Genomic DNA, 21,535 nt, shown 5'->3' on the forward strand with positions numbered 1-21,535 from the left:
TTGGCCAAGCCTGGTGGCTTACGCCTGTAATCCCAGGACTTTGAGAGGCTGAGGCAAGAGGATTGCTTGAGGCCAGGAGTTCGAGACCAGCCCAGACAACATGGTGAAACCCCATCTCTACTAAAAACACAAAATCAGCCGGGGTGGTGGCACACACCTGTAATCCCAGCTACTCGGGAGGCTGAGGCAGGAGAATAGCTTGAACCCAGGAGGCGGAAGCTGCAGTGAGCCAAGATTACGCCACTGCACTCCACCCTGGGTGACAGAGCGAGACTCCATCTCGAAAAACAAAACAAACAATCAAAACTGTCATTGGCAGATGATGTGATCATTTACACAGGAAACATAAGCAAATCAAAAGACAAACTGTTAGAAATAAACAGAGTTTACTTATGTCGTTAGATATACAAATATCAATAGTGTTTTTCTGTACCAGCAATAATCAATTAGAAAATATATAGAAAGAAAATAAGATATTGTTTACAAAAGCAAAAAACCTACAGAAAATCTATCAAATATCCAGGATTTAACTTTTAAAAAGAATATATTAGACATTTTACAGGGAAAAACTCTATTATAGGACATGAAAGAAGACCTAGAAAGACAGCGTTGGCATGAACATTATAAAGACCTCAGTTCTAACAAAAGTAGTCCATAGGTCGGGCATGGTGACTTATGTCTGTAATCCCAGCACTTTGGGGGGCCCTGAGGTTAGGAGTTTGAAACCAGCCTGGCCAACATGATGAGAGCCCGTTTCTACTAAAAACACAAAAAATTAGCTAGGGGTGGTGGCTCCTGCCTGTAATCCCAGCTACTCAGGAGGCTGAGGCAGGAGAATCGCTTGAACCCAGGAGGCGGAGGTTGCAGTGAGCCGAGATCCACCACTGCACACCAGCCTGGACAAGAGCAAAACTCCGTCTCAAAAAAAAAAAAGAAAGAAAATGTACACGATGGGATACCACCTTGCAACCACCAGAGTGATAAACATTACAAAACCAACCACCACCAAACAATGGAGGGATACAGGGAAACAGAAGCTTTATGCACTGCCCTTCGGGAAGTACAAGCTGGTGTGACCATCCCAAAGAACAATGAGGCAAAATTAGGTATGACCAAGACCCAACTCTGCGAATGCACCAATATCCACAAGGAGACAACTGCCGGAATATTCATTACGGTGTGGCTTGTGGGGGTGTTAATATTAGAACTAAATCTAGGTATCCACCACTAAACTAGGGGAGCAAGTAAAACGGGGTCTATGCACGTAGCACCATGCATCACTCAGAAGTGAAAGCGAAATGACTAGATAGCATGGACGGATTAAAAAACACAGTGTTGAGAAAAAAGGTTTATTAAAGAAAAATCACAGCATATTACATCTAGGAATTCGAAACCACTATATAGATTTCAAAGTAACACATGCACAAATTTACACAAGGTGGACCGTAAAGCCACTTATTTAATACACCAGAGTGGGTGTCTGAAAAGGGAAGTGAAAGGGGTCTGGGGATAGGAATGAAGAGAGGAAGATGATAAACAAGGAGCCTTGCATTGGACCACAGGGTGCCAAGAACTGAGAAAGACAACTCAATATTGTGCACCTGAGGTTCTTTAAAAAAAAAAAAAAAAAAGGGAGACGGTCCCACACCGGGTGCAGGAGATGGCACAAGCCCGGCGAAGAACCGAGGGGTCGTGACCGGCGCCGAGTGGCCGCGGAGCGGCGGGAGGGCGGATGCCCCTTCGAGAGCTCCTCTTTCTCTGAAGTCGCGCGTGCGAGATAGGGGCGCCAGGGCGGCGGAAGAGGCGCGGAGGGCAGGAGAGCCCCTACCTCACAGCCCTGAACTCCTGCTCCCAAACCTCCTCCCTAGCTGCCCTGCTTACCTGGCGCCAGCTCCGGGCGCGGGCCCCCGGACCGCCATGATCTGAAACCCGACGGACTCTGGAGCCCTGCGACCCCGAGTTCAGCACCGGGCAGAGTCCGAGGATGGGCGGAGCGCCGGCGACCACAGAGACCGCGGTGGATAGAGAGGAAGGCGCGGGAGACACCGCCTCTCCCGGAAGCGACCGCCGTCTCTTAGAAGTACCAGAGAGTGGACTCGGGTGGCCCGGCGGCTACAGCGCCCCCATCTTGATTTGTGAGGCTTCCCTTTTGACAATAGGTGACCGGGGAGTGTAACTGTTTTATGACAAGTATTTTAGATTCTGAATATAATAGATGTTTTGTATATTCTCCCAGATAAGCCAGCATGATCTTTAAAAAAGTATAATTTAGGCTTCCAACCAGGCTCACTTCTGTAATCCCAGCACTTTGGGAGGCCAAGGTGGCAGTATCTCTTGATCCCAGGAGTTCAGGACCAGCCTGGGCAACATCGCAAGATCCCGCCTTTACAAAAGATAAAAATTAACAGGGCGTGTGGCGAGCGCCTGTGGTCCCAGCTACTCTGGTGGCTGAGGCAGGAGAATCACTTGAGCCCGGGAGGTCAAGGCTGCAATGTGCGGTGATTGTACCACTACATTCCAGCCTCTGCGACAGAGAAAGACCTTGTCTCAAAAACAAATAAGTAGATTATAATGATCGATAGATAAGATAGACAGTTAGTTGAATGAATGAATGAAATGCTTATCAGCTGACTTACTAGTACCCAAAGGGAGGTAGGAAATGGCTCAATAAAACAAACAGCATAACCTCACAGGGCCCTAAATTTGAATCTGGGTGTATGTTCCCGCTTTCCTTCAATTCTTACTAAGTTTCAACTGTTTACCAAACACTCCACAACATACACGTATCACTTGTCTTTATGGAAGTTGCAGTTTAGCTGGGTAGGGTCAATCAGTTGACAATGATAGCTATCTTTTTTCTTTCTTTTTCTTTTTATTGAAACAGAGTCTGACTCTTACCCAGGCTAGAGTGCAGTGGCGAGATCTCAACTCACTGCAGCCCCTGCGTCCCGGGTTTAAGCAATTCTCTGCCTCCCCTTCCAGAGTAGCCGGGCATGGTTTGTTTGTTTTTGTTTTGAGGCAGGGGCTTGCTCTGTGGTCCACGTGGAGTGCAGTGGCATAATCGCGGTTTACTGTAGTCTCCAACTTCTCCCCCTCAATCTCCTGAGACTACAGGTGTGCACCCACATGCCCAGCTAATTTTTAAATTATTTGTACAGATGAGGAACAAATACGTTGCCCAGGCTGGTCTAGAACTCCTGAGCTCAAGCAAGGTTTCTGCCTTAGCCTCCCAAAGTGCTAGGATTACAGGAGTGAGCCACTGCTCCTGGCCTCTAGTTGGTTTTTGTCTGTCTGAGAAGAAGTCTCCCTCTGTCACCCAGTCTGGAGTGTAGTAACAGGATCTTGGCTCACTGCAACCTCCACCTCCTGGGTTCAAGCGATTCTTCTGCCTCAGCCTCCCAAGTTGCTGGGACAATGGGCAAGCACCATCACGGCCAGCTAATTTTTGTATTTTTAGTAGAGACAGAGTTTCACCATATTGGCCAGGTAAGTCTCGAACTCCTGACCTCATGATCTGCCCACCTCCGCCTCCCAAAGTGCTGGGATTACAGGTGTGAGCCACCACAACTGAACTGGTGCTCTAGTTGTTTTAATCTGTCTTTTTACATTGGCTTTCGTTTTCTAAATGTTGTTCTCCAAACTACTGTATGTTTGGATTGCAGAACAGCTTGTAAAATGAATACTTGTTTTAATTGTGCATTATTTAAAATGTTCTAAGTAAAGCTAATTGTCTACTTTACAAGGAAGATTGCTCTGTGCCCACCACCTAGTATACAATAAAATCAAGTAATACAATCTTTTTTTTTTTTTTGAGATGGAGTTTCGCTGTTGTTACCCAGACTGGAGTGCCTGGCACGATCTCGGCTCACCGCAACCTCCGCCTCCTGGGATCAAGCAATTCTACTGCCTCAGCCTCCTGAGTAGCTGGGACTACAGGCGTGCACCACCATGCCCAACTAATTTTTTTTGTAATTTCAGTAGAGACGGGGTTTCACCTTGTTGACCAGGATGGTCTCGATCTTTTGACCTCGTGATCCACCATCCACCTCGGCCTCCCAAAGTGCTGGGATTACAAACGTGAGCCACCTTGCCCGGCAGGTAATACAATCTTAACTGTTGTGCCCCTCCCCACCCCCCTTTTTTTTTTTGAAACAGAGTTTTACTCTTGTTGTCCAGCCTGGATCTTGGCTCACTGCAACCCCTGCCTCCTGGGTTCAAGTGATTCTCCTGCCTCAGCCTCCCAAGAAACTGGGATTACAGGTGCCTGCCACCACACCTGGCTTATTTTTTGTATTTTTAGTAGAGAATGGGTTTCACCATGTTGGCAAGGCTGGTCTCAAACTCCTGACCTCAGTTGATCCAACCGCCTCCACCTCCCAAAGTACTGGGATCACAGGTGTGAGCCACCACACCCGGCTCTGTTGTGACCTTTTTTGATCATGAGAGTTGGTACTGTTTAAGGCTTTTTTATATAGTTTTTTTTAGGTCTTTTATATACATCTTTTAGTTTCAATTCAGCTTTTAGAATAAAAAGGATTATATTGCATTGAACAAAAACTGTATTACACCAATACTAACTTGATGTAAAATGTGATCTCAACTATGAACATAAATATAGAATTGCTTCTTGGCTTTTTGGCTAAGATCAAGTGAAAATAAACATAGATATAAATATCTGTATAGAAAAAAATCAAAATGAAGCATAGCAGAAGGCCATATAGCATATTAGCTGCTAACATTTACATTTAGCCAGGCGTGGTGGCTCACGCCTGTAATCCCAGCACTTTGGGAGGCTGAGGCGGGTGGATCATGAGGTCAAGAGATTGAGACCATCCTGGTCAACATGGTGAAACCCCGTCTCTACTAAAAATACAAAAAATTAGCTGGGCATGGTGGCGTGCACCTGTAATCCCAGCTATTCAGGAGGCTGAGGCAGGAGAGTTGCCTGAACCCAGGAGGCGGAGGTTGCGGTGAGCCGAGATGGTGCCATTGCACTCCAGCCTGGGTAACAAGAGCGAAACTCCGTCTAAAAAAAAAAAAAATTTACATTTATATTTCAGAGTTATCTTTTGAATAATATCCAGTTGTTTTTTTTTTTTGAGTTGGAGTCTCACTCTGTCCCCCAGGCTGGAGTGCAGTGACACAATCTTAACTCACTGCAACCTCCACTTCCTGGGTTCAAGTGATTCTCCTACCTCAGCCTTCCAAGTAGCTGGTACTACAGGCGCACACCACCACGCCCAGCTAATTTTTGTATTTTTCGTAGAGATGGGTTTCATTATATTGGCCAGGCTGGTCTTGAACTCCTGACCTTGTAATCTGCCTGCCTCACCCTCCCAAAGGGCTGAGATTACAGGCGTGAGCCACCTTGCCCCCCCTAATATCCAATTTTTTAATCTTAAAGTAGAGACAGTGGGAAACTAATAAAACAAGGAAAATTTTAGGCCAGGCACAGTGGCTCACGCCTGTAATCTCAACACTTTTGGAGGCTGCCGAGGGCGGATCACTTGAGGTCAGGAGTTTGAGACCAGCCTGGTCAAAAAGGTGAAACCCCGCCTCAACCAAAAATAAAAAAATTGGCCAGGCATGGTGGTGGGTACCTGTTAACTCCAGCCATTTGAGAAGCTGAGGCAAGAGAATCACTTGAACGCGTGAGGTTTCAGTGAGCCGAAATGGTGCCACTGCCCTCCAGCCTGGGTAACAGAGTGAGACTGTATTTCTAAGAGAAAAAAAAAAAAATTAAAATGTTTTTATTAAAATTTTTTTTCCTTTTCCTTTTTTCTTTTTTTTTGGAACACAAAGTAGTGTTCCAAAAAAAAAAAAAATTTTTTTTTAAAGAATTCCTGGCTGGGTGTGGTGGCTCATGCCTCTAATCCTAGTACTTTGGGAGGCTGAGGTGGGCAGATCACATGAGGTTAGGAGTTGGAGACCAGTCTGGCCAGCATGGTGAAACCATGTCTCTACTAAAAATACAAAAAAATTAACTGGGTGTGGTGGTGTGAGACTGTATTCCAGCTACTTGGAAGGCTAAGGCAGGAGAACTGCTTGAACCTGGGAGGTGGAAGTTGCAGTAAGCTGAGATCACATCATTACACTCCAGCCTGGGTGACAGGCTGAGACTCCATCTCAAAAGAGAGAGAAAAAAATAATAATTCCTTAATATAAAAATATCATAGTCAGTTGCAGTGGTTTACACCTATAGTCCCAGCACTTTGAGAGGCTGAGGTGGGTGGATCTCCTGAGTTCAGGAGTTCAAGACCAGCCTAGCCAAGATGGTGAAACCCCATCTCTACTAAAAATACAAAAATTAGCTGGGCTTGGTGGTGGGGGTCTGAAATCCCAGCTACTTGGGAGGCTGAGGCAGAGAATTTCTTGAACCTGGAGGCAGAGATTGAGCCTAGATCACACCATTTGCACTCCAGCCTGGGTGACAGAGTGAGACTTCATCTAAAAAAAAAAAAACTGTCTATCTATCTATTTAATGTTCAAATTTCTAATTAGCTCATAACTGATAGATGTTTTCTGTGTTTGTTTTATAGTTTTTTTTCTTTCTTTTTTTTAATTAAAAATTTTTTTAAATTTTATTTTAAGACGGGGTTTCACCATGTTGGTCAGGCTGGTCTTGAACTCTTAACCTCAGGTGATCTGCCTGCCTCGGCCTCCCAGAGTGCTAGGATTACAGGCATGAAACACCGCGCCCAGCCTGTTTTATAGGTTTTTAAAAAATGTTATGTCTGTTTTAAAAACGTCTGTTGTGTTCACACTTCTGTGTCCTCGTTTTCCAGAAGCACTTACAACAGCACGATAGCTATTTGTTAAACAAAGATGAACAAGACAATCCCTAACCTCAAAAAACACACAGTGAGGCTAAGCCTCTCTGCAGCCTCAACAATGGAGGCTAAGGCAAGAGGATTGCTTGAGCCCGGGAGTTTGAGGCTGCATTGAGCTATGATCATACCACTGCACTCCAGCCTGGGCAACACAGCAAGACCTTGTTTCCAAAAGTAAATAAATACATAAATAAATGAAAATCAAAATTAAAAACCACAGGTCTTCTCATGAGACCTGGTTGTCTACGAAAAAAAATAAATAATAATTAAAAATAATAATAAAATAAAAACCACAGGTCATGGCCGGGTGCGGTGGCTCACGCCTGTAATCCCAGCACTTTGGGAGGCCGAGGCAGGTGGATCACGAGGTCAAGAGATCGAGACCATCTTGGTCAACATGGTGAAACCCCGTCTCTACTAAAAATACAAAAAATTAGCTACTCAGGAGGCTGAGGCAGGAGAATTGCCTGAACCCAGGAGGCGGAGGTTGCCTTGAGCCGAGATCGCGCCATTGCACTCCAGCCTGGGTAACAAGCGAAACTCCATCTCAAAAAAAACAAAAACAAAAACAAAAACAAAATACCGCAGGTCACTACTTGTCTCCGCTTATACAGTTTCTAAAGGGACTGAACTTCCTCTTATTTCAGCTACTACAGTCCTGTGCTACTTCTCCACTCTTATACATAGATAAAGGGAAGACAAATTGATGTTTTTTAAAAAAGGAAAATAATTTGGTAATAACTATCAAATTTTTGATGATGCAGTAGTTTCACTACCAGGAATTCTCTTAAAAATATATTTACTGGCCAAGTGTGGTGGCTCACGCCTGTAATCCAAACACTTTGGAGGCTAAGGCGGGCGGATCACCTGAGGTCAGGAGTTCAAGACCAGCCTGACCCCGTCTTTAAAAAAAAAAAAAAAATATATATATATATATATATATATATATATATATTTACTCAAAATGACAAAGGGTTAATCACGAGGATGTTTCTACAGCATAGAAGGTAATAGCAAAATCCTAGAAGCAACCAGAATGCTTATCAAAGGAGAAGCAGTTTGCTGGACGCGGTGGCTCACACCTGTAATGCCAGCACTTTGGGAGACGGAGGGGGGTGGATCACCTGAAAGGAGTTTGAGACCAGCCTGGCCAACATGGTAAAACCCTTTCTCTACTAAAAATACCAAAAATTAGCCAAGCATAGTGGTGGGTGTCTGTAATTTCAGCTACTCAGAAGGCTGAAACAAGAGAATCACTTGAACCTGGGAGGTGGAAGTTGTGGTGAGCTGAGATCGTGCCATTGCACTCCAGCCTGGGCAATGAGAGTGAAACTCTGTATCAGAAAAAACAAAAAAACAAAAAAACGGATGAGCAGTAAAATATGACACTCTCACTTTGTAGAATATTTTGTAGCTATTAATAAGAAGGAGCTGGCTGGGCATGGTGGCTCATACCTGTAATCCCAGCACTTCAGGAGGCCAAACCAGGAGGATCACCTGAGGTCGGGAGTTTGAGACCAGCCTGAGCAACATGGAGAAACTCCATCTCTACTAAAAATACAAAATAAACCGGGCATGGTGGTGCATGCTTGTAATTCCAGCTACTCAAGAGGCTGAGGCAGGAAAATCACTTGAACCCGGAAGGCAGAAGTTTCAGTGAGCTGAGATTGCGTCATTATGCCTGGGCCACAAGAGCAAAAACTCCGTCTCAAAAAAAAAAAAAGAAAGAAAGAAAGAAGTAACATCACTATAGTGATTTAGAACATGGACTTCAGAGCCAGATTGCATGGGTTCGAAGCCTCACTCTTTTCTATCACTTGTTGTCTGTGTGACCTTGGGGGCACTCTGGCTCTGTTTTTTTTTTTTTTTCCTGAGATGGAGTCTCACTCTGTTGCTCAGGCTGGAATGCAGTGGCATGATCCTGGCTCACTGCAGCCTCCGCCTTCTGGGTTCAAGTGATTCTCCTGCCTCAGCCTCCTGAGTAGCCAGGACCACAGGCATGTGTCACCACCCCCAGCTAAATTTTGTATTTTTAGTAGAGATGGGGTTTCACCATGCTGGCCAGGCTGGTCTTGAACTCCTGACCTCAAGTGATCTGCCCACCTCAGCCTCCCAAAGGGCTGGGATTACAGGCATAAGCCACTGCACCTGGTGAGTTTTTAAAAATTGTCTTAAAATTTTTTTGTGGGGGTAGAGACAGGGCCTCACTTTGTTCCCCAGGCTAGTCTCGAACTCCTGGCCTCAAGCGTTCCTCCTGCCTTGGCCTCCAAAAGTGCTGGGATAACAGGCCTGAGCTACCGCACCCAGCATCAGTTTTTTAAAATCTGTAAATTAGGGTAATAATTTTGCACATCAGAGGACTGTTGTGGGGAATAAACAAATTAATAAAGTACTTAAACATTACCTGGCAATAATTAGAGCTAAAGGTGACATTAATATTAAATATTGAAAAATGTCCATGCCCTATTGTTTCATTTAATTAACTAGTATTTTAATTGAAAAATTGAAAAGAGGCCGGGCGCGGTGGCTCACGTCTGTAATCCCAGCACTTTGGAAGGCTGAGGTGGGTGGATCACAAGGTCAGGAGTTTGAGATCAGCCTGATCAACATGGTGAAACCCCCTCTCTACTAAAAATACAAAAAAAAAAAAAAAAAGAAAGAAAGAAAAGAAAAATTGAAAAGCACATGGTAAAAAATTTTCACAAAAGATGATAGGGCATATAATGAAAAATAAGTTTGTCTTCCACGTCAGAGGCAAGCTGTTCACAGCTTCACAGGAATCTTTCCAGAAATGTTTCCTATATATGCAAACTTATATGTGTTAATATATTTCACACATACCCACATTCAAACACAAATACTCCTTTTCCTTTTAAACACTCTGTCTTGCAGCTTGCATTTTTGTTTTTTGTGTTTTTTTTGTGACGAAGTCTCACTCCGTTGTCTAGGCTGGAATGTAGTGGCATGATCTTGGCGCAATGCACTTCTGCCACCTGGGCTCAAGCTACTCCCTCCTGAGTAGCTGGGATTACAGGCACACACCAACACACCTGGCTAATTTTTGTATTTTTAGTAGAGATGGGGTTTCACCATGTTGGCCAGGCTTGTCTTGAACTCCTGACCTGAGGTGATCTGCCCACCTCAGCCTCCGAAAGTGCTGGGATTACAGGCGTGAGCCACCGTGCCCCGCCACAGCTTACTTTTTACACTTTACAGTGTATCTTGGAAGTTGTTCCATATAAGCATATATTTTTTTTTTTTGAGATGGAGTTTCCTTCTTGTCCCCCAGGCTGGAGTGCAGTGGAGCAATCTTGGCTCACTATAACCTCTGCCTTACTGGTTCAACCAATTCTCCTGCCTCAGCTTCCCAAGTAGCTGGGAGTACAGGCACTCACCACCACGCCTGGCTAATTTTTTGTATTTTTAGTAGAGATGGAGTTTCACCCTGTCGGCCAGGCTGGTCTCGAACTCCTGACCTTATGTGATCCACTCGCCTCAATCTCCGAAAGGGCTGGGATTACAGGTGTGAGCCACAACACCTGGCCAGCATACACAGATTTAAGTAATTATTTTTTCCCACTGTTATGTTCATGACAAACCCATTGTCAAGTTGAACCATCATAAATCAGGGACTGCCTCTACAGAGGAACTATATACCTAGTTTCCTACTGACAGATATTTTAGTGGGCTATAGTCTCTTGCTATTACATATAATGCTGCAATTAACATCTTTGGATATATCCCAAATATGGCTAAGTTTAAAAGAAGATAGGCTCCATATTTTTTTTTAAGCATGTTTGTGTGTGCACAAATGTGTATCCACTGAAAATGATTGCAATCTGTAGGAATTCACAATTCGAGGAATGGAGAGAGCAAAAGACAGTTTGAACAAAGAGCCTGTATAAGTGTTTTGTTTTTAAATCTCTGTTTTTTTTTTAAGACAAGGTCTCACTCTAGTCCAGGCTGGAGTGCAGTGATGTGATTTTGGTTTACTGCAGCCTCGACCTCCAGGCTCAAGCGATCCTTCCATCTCAGCCTTCCAAGTAGCTGGGACTACAGATGCATGGCACCACACTCAGCTAATTTTTGTATTTTTTGTAGAGACGACGTTCACCATGTTGCCCGGGCAGTTCTCAAACTTGTCGGCTGAAGTGATCTGCCTTCCTCACCCTCCCTGAGTGCTGGGATTACAGGCATGTACCACCATGCCTGGCCTGTGTTTTGTTTTTTAAAATGTTACCTATACAATAAAATCTTTTTTTTTTTTATTGCATTTTAGGTTTGGGGGTACATGTGAAGAACATGCAAGATTGTTGCATAAGTACACACACGGCAGCGTAATTTGCTGCCTTCCTCCCCTTCATCTATATCTGGCATTTCTCCCCATGCTCTCTCTCCCCAACTCCCCACCCCCTGCTGTCCCTCCACTATTTTCCCCCAACAGACCCCAGTGTGTGATGCTCCCCTCCCTGTGTCCATGTGTTCTCATTGTTCAACACCCGCCTATGAGTGAGAACATGTGGTGTTTGATTTTCTGTTCTTGTGTCAGTTTGCTGAGAATGATGGTTTCCAGGTTCATCCATGTCCCTGCAAAGGACACGAACTCATCGTTTTTGATGGCCGCATAATATTCCATGGTGTATATGTGCCACATTTTCCATGTCCAGTCTATCATCAATGGGCATTTGGGTTGGTTCCAGGTCTTTGCTATTGTAAACAGTGCTGCAATGAACATTCGTGTGCATGTGTCCTTATAGTAGAATGATTTATAATCCTTTGGATATATACCCAGTAATGGGATTGCTGGGTCAAATGGAATTTCTATTTCTAGGTCCTGGAGGAATCGCCACACTGTCTTCCACAATGGTTGAACTAATTTACACTCCCACCAACAGTGTAAAAGTGTTCCTATTTCTCCACATCCTCTCCAGCATCTGTTGTCTCCAGATTTTTAAATGATCGCCATTGTAACTGGCGACAATAAAATCTTTTCAGAGGTTCTACCCTAAAACAGAAGCAATCATTTTATCTTCTGGTCCTCTCAACCAACAGCATTGGACCTGCCTATTTCCCTTGCTAGCCAAGGAGCTTGCCTAGTTAACCTCCAATACCCAGTCCAGTGCCTGGCACATAGAAGGTATTCACTAAACACTTCTGGGATGAATGAAGATACTCCTCTGACCTAGGTTTTGCTGTATATAAAATCAGAATGATAAAGTGACCCACATCTCACGGCCATCCTAAACAATTCCTGAGCAAAAAAAAAAAAAAAAAAGCAATTCCTGAACAATGTGAATGTTCTTAAAAAACATGAAACTGTGTAAAAAGACTCAAGAATAGCTGCTTAATCTAAAATTTATCCTGTGGGCTAACCAGGTCAAAATGCCTGTAGTATAGCTGGTTCAAAGGATGGTGGCATCTTCCCTATGTGAGAACAGCCTATTAAATTTGTGAGCAGGAGGGACAGAGTTGTCAGCTGAGCAGAGCCCTGCTGTTGAGTCCTCTAGGTCTGAAACCATCTTGGCCTGTTCCACCCCGGAAATAAATCATTTTGGAAAGATTGTGTCCCCTGAGCTGCAAGTCTGTTAAAAAGTTGGATCCTTGGCTGGGCGTGGTGACTCATGCCTGTATTCCTGGCACTTTGGGAGGCTGAGATGGGAGGTTTGCTTGAGCTCAGGAGTTGGAGACCAGCCTAGGCAACATGGCAAGATCTCATCTCTACAAAACAAAAAAACAAAAACAGAATTAGCTAGGTATAGTGGTGCAAGCCTATAGTCTCAGCTACTTGGGAGGCTAAGGTGGAAGGCTCACTTGAGCCCAGGAGGTCAAGGTTGCAGTAAGCTGAGATCGTGCCACTGCACTCCAACCTGGGTAACAGAGTGAGACCCTATCTCAAAACAAAAAACAGTTGGAGCCTTTATATTAGCTATCACCCAACGATTACCCAACCATAGAGTAATCTTAGAATATTGAAGGGGCAGAAAGGTGTAATAACTTTCCTTCTTATCATAAGGGTCAGGGCCAACACTCCTATAACAAAAGACAGGTTAACAACAGAAAAGCGGCTGGGCACAGTGGCTCAAGCCTGTCATCCTAGCACATTAGGAGGCTGAGGCAGGCAGATCACTTGAGGTCAGGAGTTCAAGACCAGCCTGGCCAACGTGGTGAAACCTTGTCTCTACTAAAAATACAAAATGTAGTCAGGTGTGGTGCTGGGCACCTGTAATCCCAGTTACTTGGGAAGCTGAGGCAGGAGAATTGCTTGAACTTGGCAGATGGAGGTTGCAGTGAGCCAAGATCACGCCATCACACTGGGCGACAGAGTGAAACTCCATCTCAAAAAAAAAAAAAAAAAAGCATAATTTATAACTTTCTCTTTTAATTGTTGTTGTTGTTTAGAGACAAGGTCTTGCTCTTTGCCCAGGCTGGAGTACTGTGGCACTATCATGGCTCATTGCAGCCTCAAACTTCTGGGCTTAAGCTTTCTTCCTGCCTCACCCTCCCCAGAAGCTGGGGTTGCAGGTACACACCACCATGTCCATCTAAAGGCATATCAGATTTACCTAATCAAAAATTTATATGACATGGGAGCCTTCAAAAATGAAGACTCGAGGACTCAAGGAAAAAACTGCTTATTTTTTTATTTTTTATTTTTTTTTGAGACAGAGTTTTGCTCTTGTTACCCAGGCTGGAGTGCAATGGCGCGATCTCGGCTCACCGCAACCTCCGCCTTCTGGGTTCAAGCAATTCTCCTGCCTCAGCCTCCTGAGTAGCTGGGACTACAGGCGTGCGCCACTATGCCCAGCTAATTTTTGTATTTTTAGTAGTGACGGGGTTTCACCATGTTGACCAAGATGTCTCGATCTCTTGACCTTGTGATCCACCCGCCTCGGCCTTCCAAAGTGCTAGGATTACAGGCGTGAGCCACTGTGCCTGGCAAAACTGCTTATTCTTATGCTTAGATTCAGTGCAGCATGGACAGGTGTGTTGAAATGTAATTAGACAGAAAGGGAATGATCTAATAGTAACAGAAAGAGCAGGGAAACCCAGCAAGGCCTGTGTTCAGATTTTTTTTTGGCCTGTTTGTGTGGCATTCCTTTCTCCTGGGTTTAGGGCAGGGCCCCTTCTGAAATGAAGGTCTTATGATCTATTCTCAGAAAAGGCAGCTAGTGAATTTTACAGCCAGCTCCTACACAGAAGGATGGAGGAAGGTTGAAGTCCTGTATCTAGGTTTTATGACTGGCTTTGGAGAAGGGTTCTAGTTTCTATGATCTGCCTTGGGAGAAGAAGCGAAGCAGGAGAAAGAAGTACAGGAGAAGAGCAGAAAGAGACTTTGCTTCTGAGGTCCTTTCAGTGTCTTTCAATTCAAAGTATTAGCATGCTGGCTGTGTGCTATTGCTTATGCCTGTAATCCCAGCACTTTGGGAGGCTAAGGTAGGTGGATCACAAGATCAGAAGACTGAGACCAGCCTGGCTAACATGGTGAAACTCCATCTCTACTAAAAATACAAAAAATCAGCTGGCCATAGTGGCATATGCCTATAGTCCCAGCTATTTGGGAGGCTGAGGCAAGAGAATCACTTGAACCCAGGAGGTGGAGTTTTCAGTGAGCTGAGATCATGCCACTACACTTCAGCCTGGACAACAGAGCAAGACTCTGGCTCAAAAAAAAAAAAAAAAAAAGTATTAGCATGCCAAAGTGCCATATGCCATACTTTGGGGTATTGTTTTCTGAGCCCCAACAGTAGTAAGGAGATGACAGTGATAATTCTTTTTTTTAAATTGAGACAGAGACTTGCTCTGTCCCCCAGGCTGGAGGGCAGTGACTTACATCAAGAAATTTTGTCAGCTCACTACAATCTCTACCTCCCCGGTTCATGCAATTTTTGTGCCTCGGCCTGCCAGGAATCTGGGACTACAGGTGCACGCCACCATGCCCAGCTAAATTTTTTTGTATTTTTATTAGAAACAGGGTTTCACCATGTTGGCCAGGCTGGTCTAGAACTCCTGACCCCAGGTGATCTGCCTGCCTCAGCAAGGGTGGATCAACTGTGTCAAATGCTCCTGAAAGCCTGTGGATAAGGATTGAGAAATGCCCACTGGAAATGCATATGAAGTTTATCAGTGGCCTTGACAAGAGCAGGTTCCATAGAGTGGGTTCAGGAAAATCAGGGAGGCGAGAAAATAGAAATGGGGCCGGGCGCGGTGGCTCAAACCTGTAATCCCAGCACTTTGGGAGGCTGAGGTGGGTGGATCATGAGGTCAAGAGATCGAGACCATCCTGGTCAACATGGTGAAAACTCCATCTCTACTAAAAAAATACAAAAAATTAGCTGGGCATGGTGGTGTGCGCCTATAATCCCAGCTCCTCAGGAGGCTGAGGCAGGGGAATTGCCTGAACCCAGGAGGCGGAGGTTGCGGTGAGCCAAGATCGCGCCATTGCACTCCAGCCTGGGTAACAAGAGCGAAACTCCGTCTCAAAAAAAAAAGAAAAAGAAAATAGAAATGGGAATTACACACAATTCTTTCAGAGTTGTTTCATAAATGAGGACAGGTAATGTGTCAGTAATAAGAGGAGGATTCAGGCTCAAGAATGGAAAGCTGTTACAACACATTTGTAGGCTGTAGGAAAGGTGTAGTAAAGAGAGAATTGTTGATGTTAACCTTTATTGGATACTTACTAAGTAGGAGCTGCATGAGGCATTTTATATAGATTATTTTCTTTAACCTGCACACTCAACCAATGAGGTAGAGAATGTGATCATCCCTATTTCACAGAAGACAAAACTGAGACATGGAAAGGATGGGGTACATGGACATTGTCATAGGGGTAGTTAGTCAGGGAACTTGGATGTAACCAGGATGTCTGGCTCCAGGGCCCACATTCTCATTCTCTTTCATTTGCGTTTTTAAAATTATTTTTGAGACAGAGTATCACTCTGTCACCCAGGCTGGAGTGCAGTGGCGTGATCTTGGCTCACTGCAACCTCCACCTCCCAGGGTCAATTGCTTCTCCTGCCTCAGCCTCCCGAGTAGCTGGGATTACAGGCATGCGCCACCATGTCTGGCTAATTTTTGTATTTTTAGTAGAGACATGGTTTCATCATGTTGGCCAGGCTGGTCTCGAACTCCAGACCTTAGGTGATCCACCCCCTCAGGCTCCCAAAGTGCTGGGATTACAGGCATGAATCATGGTGCCCAGCTTTTCATTTGTATTTTTAAAACTTTTTTTTTTTGAGACAGGGTCTCACTTTGTTGCCCAGGCTGGAGCGTAGTGGCACAATCACGGCTCACTGTAACCTCTTGCCTCTGGGAGCTTAAGTAATGCTCCCACTTCAGCCTCTTGAGTAGCTGGGACCACAAGAGTACACCATCACACCCAGCTTATTTTTGTATTTTTTGTAGAGATGGAATCTCACTGTATTACCCAGACAGGTCTTGAATTCCTGGGCTGAAATGATCTTCTTTCCTCAGCCTCCCAAAGTGTTGGGATTACAGGCATGAGCCACTGAACCTGGCCTATTTAAATTCTTTTTTTTTTTTTAATAGAGACGGGGTTTCAGCATGTTGGCCAGGCTGGTCTTGAACTCCTGACCTGATGATCTACCTGCCTTGGCCTCCCAAAGTGCTGGGATTATAGATGTGAGCCACTGTGCCCAGCCTAAATTCATTTCTTATTGCAAATTGTAACCACTATCTAAAATTTATATCTATTATAATTTGTTCTCCCCTTGGTAGGAAAATACAATTATTGGCCTTTCAAGACTCCACTGAAATTTGCAACTGACTGCTCCTACTCTGCCCTCTGCTTCTGGAGCAAATCCTCTCATAGCGCCTGTGGGGCTATCCAACCCAACACTCCCAGTATTCCTATGTGTCTGTTTTCTTGTAAGTGCCCTGCAAGGGAACAGAAGCTCCTCAAGGGTTTGGGCTGCCTCTAATTCTCCTTTCTATCCCTGGCTGGCAGGACAAGTCTTCAAACAATAAATATCTGTCAAGGAGTTTTATGGATGCATAACTGAATGAATGTATAAAGCATACTAGGGGCTGGGTGCGGTGGCTCATACCTGTAATCCCAGCACTTTGGGAGGCTGAGGCGGGATCACTAGGTCAGGAGTTCGAGATTAGCCTAGCCAACATGGTGAAACCCCATTCCTACAAAAATACAAAAATTAGCCAGGCATGGTGACATGCACTTGTAATCCCAGCTACTCGGGAGGCCAACACAGGAGTAGTGCTTGAACCCAGGAGGCGGAGGTTGCAATGAGCCAAGATTGTGCCACTGCACTCCAGCCTGGGTGACAGGGTGAGACTCTGTCTCAAGAAAAATAAAAGCATTCTAAAAATATTGGAAGCCACAAGACAGCTGAATATGGGCATCTCCACCTACAAGCTGCATAGAGACAAAAGTGCTCTCAAAATTCAAAGTGCAAAATCCTTGGGGTTTGAAGGTGAGGATACTTGTTACAAAGCACAGGTTCTAAAAAAAGTACAGATTCCTGGGCTTGACCCCCAGAAATTCTCTTCAGTATTTCTGAGGTAGAGTCCAAGAGTTAGTACAAGGGGTTTCTTTCCTTTCCAAAGAATTCCATGCAATATTCCATAGTCCCCTGACTGGAAGTTTGGGGAATCAGGAGAGTTGGATTCTAGGCCACATTCTACCACTTGTCATCTGGGAAAGGTTGCCAGACAAAATATGGCATACAATATTTGGGACATGCAACATTAAAAAATTTTTCATTACTTAGATGAAATGCAAATTTAACTGGGCATCCTATATATATGTCTGTTTGCTGAATCTGGCAACCTTCCAGCTGGGTGACTTCAGCCAAGCTGCGTAACTTCCTAGAGCTTCAGTCTACTTATCTATAAAATGGAGAAACTTGATCTTTCCTTATGGTCCTGAGGGTTGAGAGCTTCATGTAAAGGGCTGAACTGCAGCGAATGGCACATGGTAAGTGCCCAGTAAATGAGCTATAAGAATTAAAGACATTTAATTTTAATCTCTCTTACAACACTAAAATGAAATTCATCAAGTAAGATGTACATATCCTTCTCAGAAATACATCTTATGGCCAGTCTGTCTGGCAGCTGGCTGAGATGGTGAGATATGGACAGCCCGAGGCAGTCTTGGGCCCTAAAGAGAGGGTTAATGGTGGGATTCTAAATTCTCATTCAGGCTGGATGTGGTGGCTCATGCCTGTAATCCCAGCACTTTGGGAGACCAAGGCAGGATGCTCACTTGAGCCCTGTAGTTTAAGGCCAGCCTATGTAACATGGCGAGACCTTGTCTCTACCAAAAATACAAAAATTAGCCAGGCATGGTGGCATATGCCTGTGGTCTCAGCTACTCAGGAGGCTGAGGCGAGAGGATGCTTGAGCCTGGGAGGCGGAGGTTGCAGTGAGCTGATATCTCACCACTGCACTCCAGCCTGAGAGACAGTGAGACTCTATCTCAAAAAACTAATAATAAATACAATAAATTAATCAATTAATTAATTAATTCTCATTCAGACACTAATTTCTCAATCAGATCTTAGAGTTTCCCTAAATGAGCAAACTAGCTGAAAAAATTAAAAAGAGTGTGATCTTTCCAGAAACCAGTAGGGGGGAGTGTGTGCATTTTGGTATAAAACTAAGACACTATAGGATTCAGTCAAACAGCCCTGGCTGCGGGTTTTCCACATCTGGGGAACAATGGAGGGCCTAAGAAAGTCTTGGGGAGTGCACTGGTCTAGGGGAGGGTCAGCGTGGACCCCAAAATGCTGAGAAAATCAGCTTAGACAGAAACAGCTCCTGTGAGCCATCTATGGGAGGATGCGGTGGAAAATGAGAAACTAATGCAGATTTGGGAATATGATAGATAGAAGGAAAAAGAGACTTTGTATGTTGAAAGATACCAACAGACCAAGAGAAAAAAATTGCAAGTTGTATTATAAAGAACTATAAAATGTATAAAGATGTCCCACCAATGATCAAACCAAAGGTCAAAAAACTAGAAGTAAAATGGATGAGAGATGAACGTAGGTAATTTATGTAAGAAATAAGAACTATAAATAGGCTGGGCATGGTGGGCATGCCTGTTACCCCAGCACTTTGGGAGGCCAAGGCAGAGGATCTCTTGAGCCCAAAAATGTGAGAACAGCCTGGGCAACATAGTGGGACCCTTGTCTACTCAGGAGTTCCAGCTGCTTGGGAGGCCGAGGCAGGAGGGTTGCTTGATTCAGGAGTTGGGAGCTGCAGTGACCCATGATTGCACCACTGTACTCCAGCCTGGGCAACAGAGTGAGACCCTGTTTCAAAAAGAAAAAAGAAAAAATGAGGAAATAAATATAAATAGCTAATAAACATATACTAAAAGGATTATTAGTCCCTTTTGTCTTGAAAACAAAAAAGATTAATCTCTCTAGCAACAAGGAAATACAAATGAAAGCACTGCAGGGCTTTCTGCCTTATTTTCCTATGCTTATTATCCATTGAGCACCTACCTGTTCTGTGCCAGGCATTGTGCAAAGAGCTTTTTAGATCTCAGCTCAGCATTTAATGTGTACAAACACTCTCAGAAGTAGGAACAAACATTTTCCTAATTTTACCGAAAGAATGCAGCTCTGAAAGGTTAGTAACTTGTCTGGAGTTTACCCAGCTGGGAAGGGCAAGCAAGGTTCAGGCCCATGTTTGTGTGATTCTAAGTCCTTCTTCTCCCCACACTGATTTCTCTGGGATCTCAATTGATATGCCCAAGCAGCATCTAGTGCTTGAATATAGTGCCTTGGAGAAGGCCCTGGAAGCTGCCAAAGAGGAACAGTAAAGAAAGACACAAACAAACAAACAGAGCCTCAGAAAATCAGACAGCATTGGAAGTGCTCCTGGGGAAGCAGGGTGTTTTGGCAGAGCATCTAAAATGGGAGAGATGGGGATTTGGAACGCCAATTGGGGGCTAGAGGAAACAGTTCGTGGCACTTTCTAAGCAGGATGGGGTCCGGCTGGCCTGAATGTTCACAGCCCTGGAGGATGGAAGCTGAGGAATCTGTTTGTCATCCACTGCATGCTGAGCTGCCATTCTCATATCTAAACCTTCCAGCCCCAGATCCCTCATTCCCTCCCTCCTTCTCGCACCTGCTGGCAGCGGGGGCTCCAATGAATGGACAAGTTCCATGAATTCTTGCCCCTTCCCCCACCTTTTACATAGCCAAGCCCTGGGACAAAAGGCGCCCTGAGTCTGGGGCCCCTTCTCTGGACTCCTGCCAGCTCCAGGGAGTGCTAGACAGCTGGAGCCTTGCTCCACACCACACCACACCATTTACATCTTTTACAACCTTCCCACCCCATGCTCCTCTCTCCCCACTCATGGCCACGGCCACAGGCCCACGGGACTGGACCCCAGGACGCTCCTCCCGGTTCCCTGGAGGTTGAGGGGAGTTGCCGTGACACAGATAGGCAGGGCTATGGGATATAGGTGTATGGTCCACATCCTAGAATCCAGGGCTGATCCTTTGACTAGGACAATACAGCCCACCCACCAAGCAGCAGCAATGGTAAGCTCCTTGCTTGTCACTTTGTGCTCCTGATTCCAGGCCCCACAGGTAGCTGTCCTATAGGATTTGGGATCCTCTTTCCTAGGTGGTTCCCTATCACCTTGGATTAGCTATCCTGGTGGTTTTATCCACTGATAAATAGAGTATTTATTGAGCACCTATTGTGTGCTTGGGACAATGCTAGGTGCTTTGCATCTGTTCCCTCATTTAATCCTCACAACAGCCCAAGGTGAAATAGATATAGATGCAGAGGCTCACCCCAGGGGTCCTCAGGTCAGCTGGTCCACAACAGTGACAGGATGTGAATCTGGGTCTTCCCTATCTGCCACCTTGAGTAGGAATCTGAGGACCAACTGGATAATTCTTTCTCTCTCTCCTCTCCCCTCTCTCTCTTTCTCTTTCTCTCTTTCTTTCTTTCGGTCTCGCTATGTTGCCCAGGCTGGAGTGTGGTGGCAATTCACAGGTACGATCCCACTACTGATCAGCACAGGAATTTTGACCTGCTCTGTTTCCGACCTGGGCAGATTCACCCCTCCTTAGGAGACCTGGTGGTCCCCCACTCCCGGGAGGTCACCATATTGATGCTGAACTTAGTGCAGACACCTGATCAGCATAGTGCACTACAGCCCAGAACTCCCAGACTCAAGCAATCCTCCCACCTCAACCTCCCCAGTAGCTGGGACTACAGGCATGCACCACAGCGCCTGGCTTCTTCCCTCAAACTCTCTTGCACAATTCCGCAGTCTGCACTATTTACCTGTTTACTGACTGTCTCCCAAATCATAGGAGCCATCAAATAGTCCTGCCTTTTCCTGATCCACAGGGATGGCCCCACCCAGGTTCCCCTTCCTCCCAGGCAGCCTCCTAGAGAAATCCACATTTTGTTTCAAATGCCTGTCAAGCAGAGCAGGCTAGAAAAAGGGGTAGTTATGCCCTCGTTTGGTGAGAAGCCCTCTCTCTCAAGACACAGGCCAGGCTTTGGCTTGCTGTTCCGCAATTCCTTCTTCCTCTCTTGCAAGCCTTGCCCTCGTGGACTGGGCCTAGTTTCAGACAACATGAGCACTGGTTGATTTTTTTTTTTAATTTTTTTTTTCAGTCGGAATCCCTGTCACCTAGGCGCCCAGGCTGGAGTGCAGTGAGCGCTATCTCAGCCCACTGCAACCTACGCCT

The 21,535-nt window shown here is 45.1% G+C and overlaps 1 protein-coding gene and 1 long non-coding RNA gene across 13 annotated transcripts in view; one reads left to right on the plus strand and one right to left on the minus strand.

Annotated features, from left to right (window-relative positions):
- The window catches only part of ABCD4 (ATP binding cassette subfamily D member 4), a 51,534-nt gene that overhangs the window by 14,626 nt on the left and 15,373 nt on the right, over nucleotides 1–21,535 (minus strand). For 6 of the 10 annotated variants that reach the window (XM_078335445.1, XM_078335448.1, XM_078335446.1 and 3 more), the window contains exon 1: nucleotides 1,882–2,001. The exons of the other annotated variants lie outside the window; for them this stretch is intronic. Coding sequence is in view for 2 of the 6 variants with exons in the window: in XM_078335444.1 (XP_078191570.1) it covers nucleotides 1,882–1,919 (38 nt within the window). In the remaining 4 variants the exon portion in view is untranslated. Of the gene's footprint in view, nucleotides 1–1,881; nucleotides 2,002–21,535 lie in introns of those variants that run through there. 10 annotated transcript variants of the gene reach the window in all.
- On the plus strand, nucleotides 2,077–17,589 carry LOC128928839 (uncharacterized). Of its 3 annotated transcripts, none has more exons than XR_008474502.2 (3): nucleotides 2,077–2,159; nucleotides 3,815–4,098; nucleotides 11,662–17,589. It is a non-coding gene; the product is annotated as an uncharacterized LOC128928839 (long non-coding RNA). The 3 variants fall into 3 exon arrangements; XR_013521388.1 differs by having other exon boundaries at nucleotides 2,077–2,135; XR_008474503.2 differs by lacking the exon at nucleotides 11,662–17,589 and adding an exon at nucleotides 10,932–11,632 and having other exon boundaries at nucleotides 2,077–2,135.

The sequence above is a fragment of the Callithrix jacchus genome, chromosome 8 (genome assembly GCF_049354715.1).
Source record: "Callithrix jacchus isolate 240 chromosome 8, calJac240_pri, whole genome shotgun sequence".
Taxonomy (NCBI): domain Eukaryota; kingdom Metazoa; phylum Chordata; class Mammalia; order Primates; family Cebidae; genus Callithrix; species Callithrix jacchus.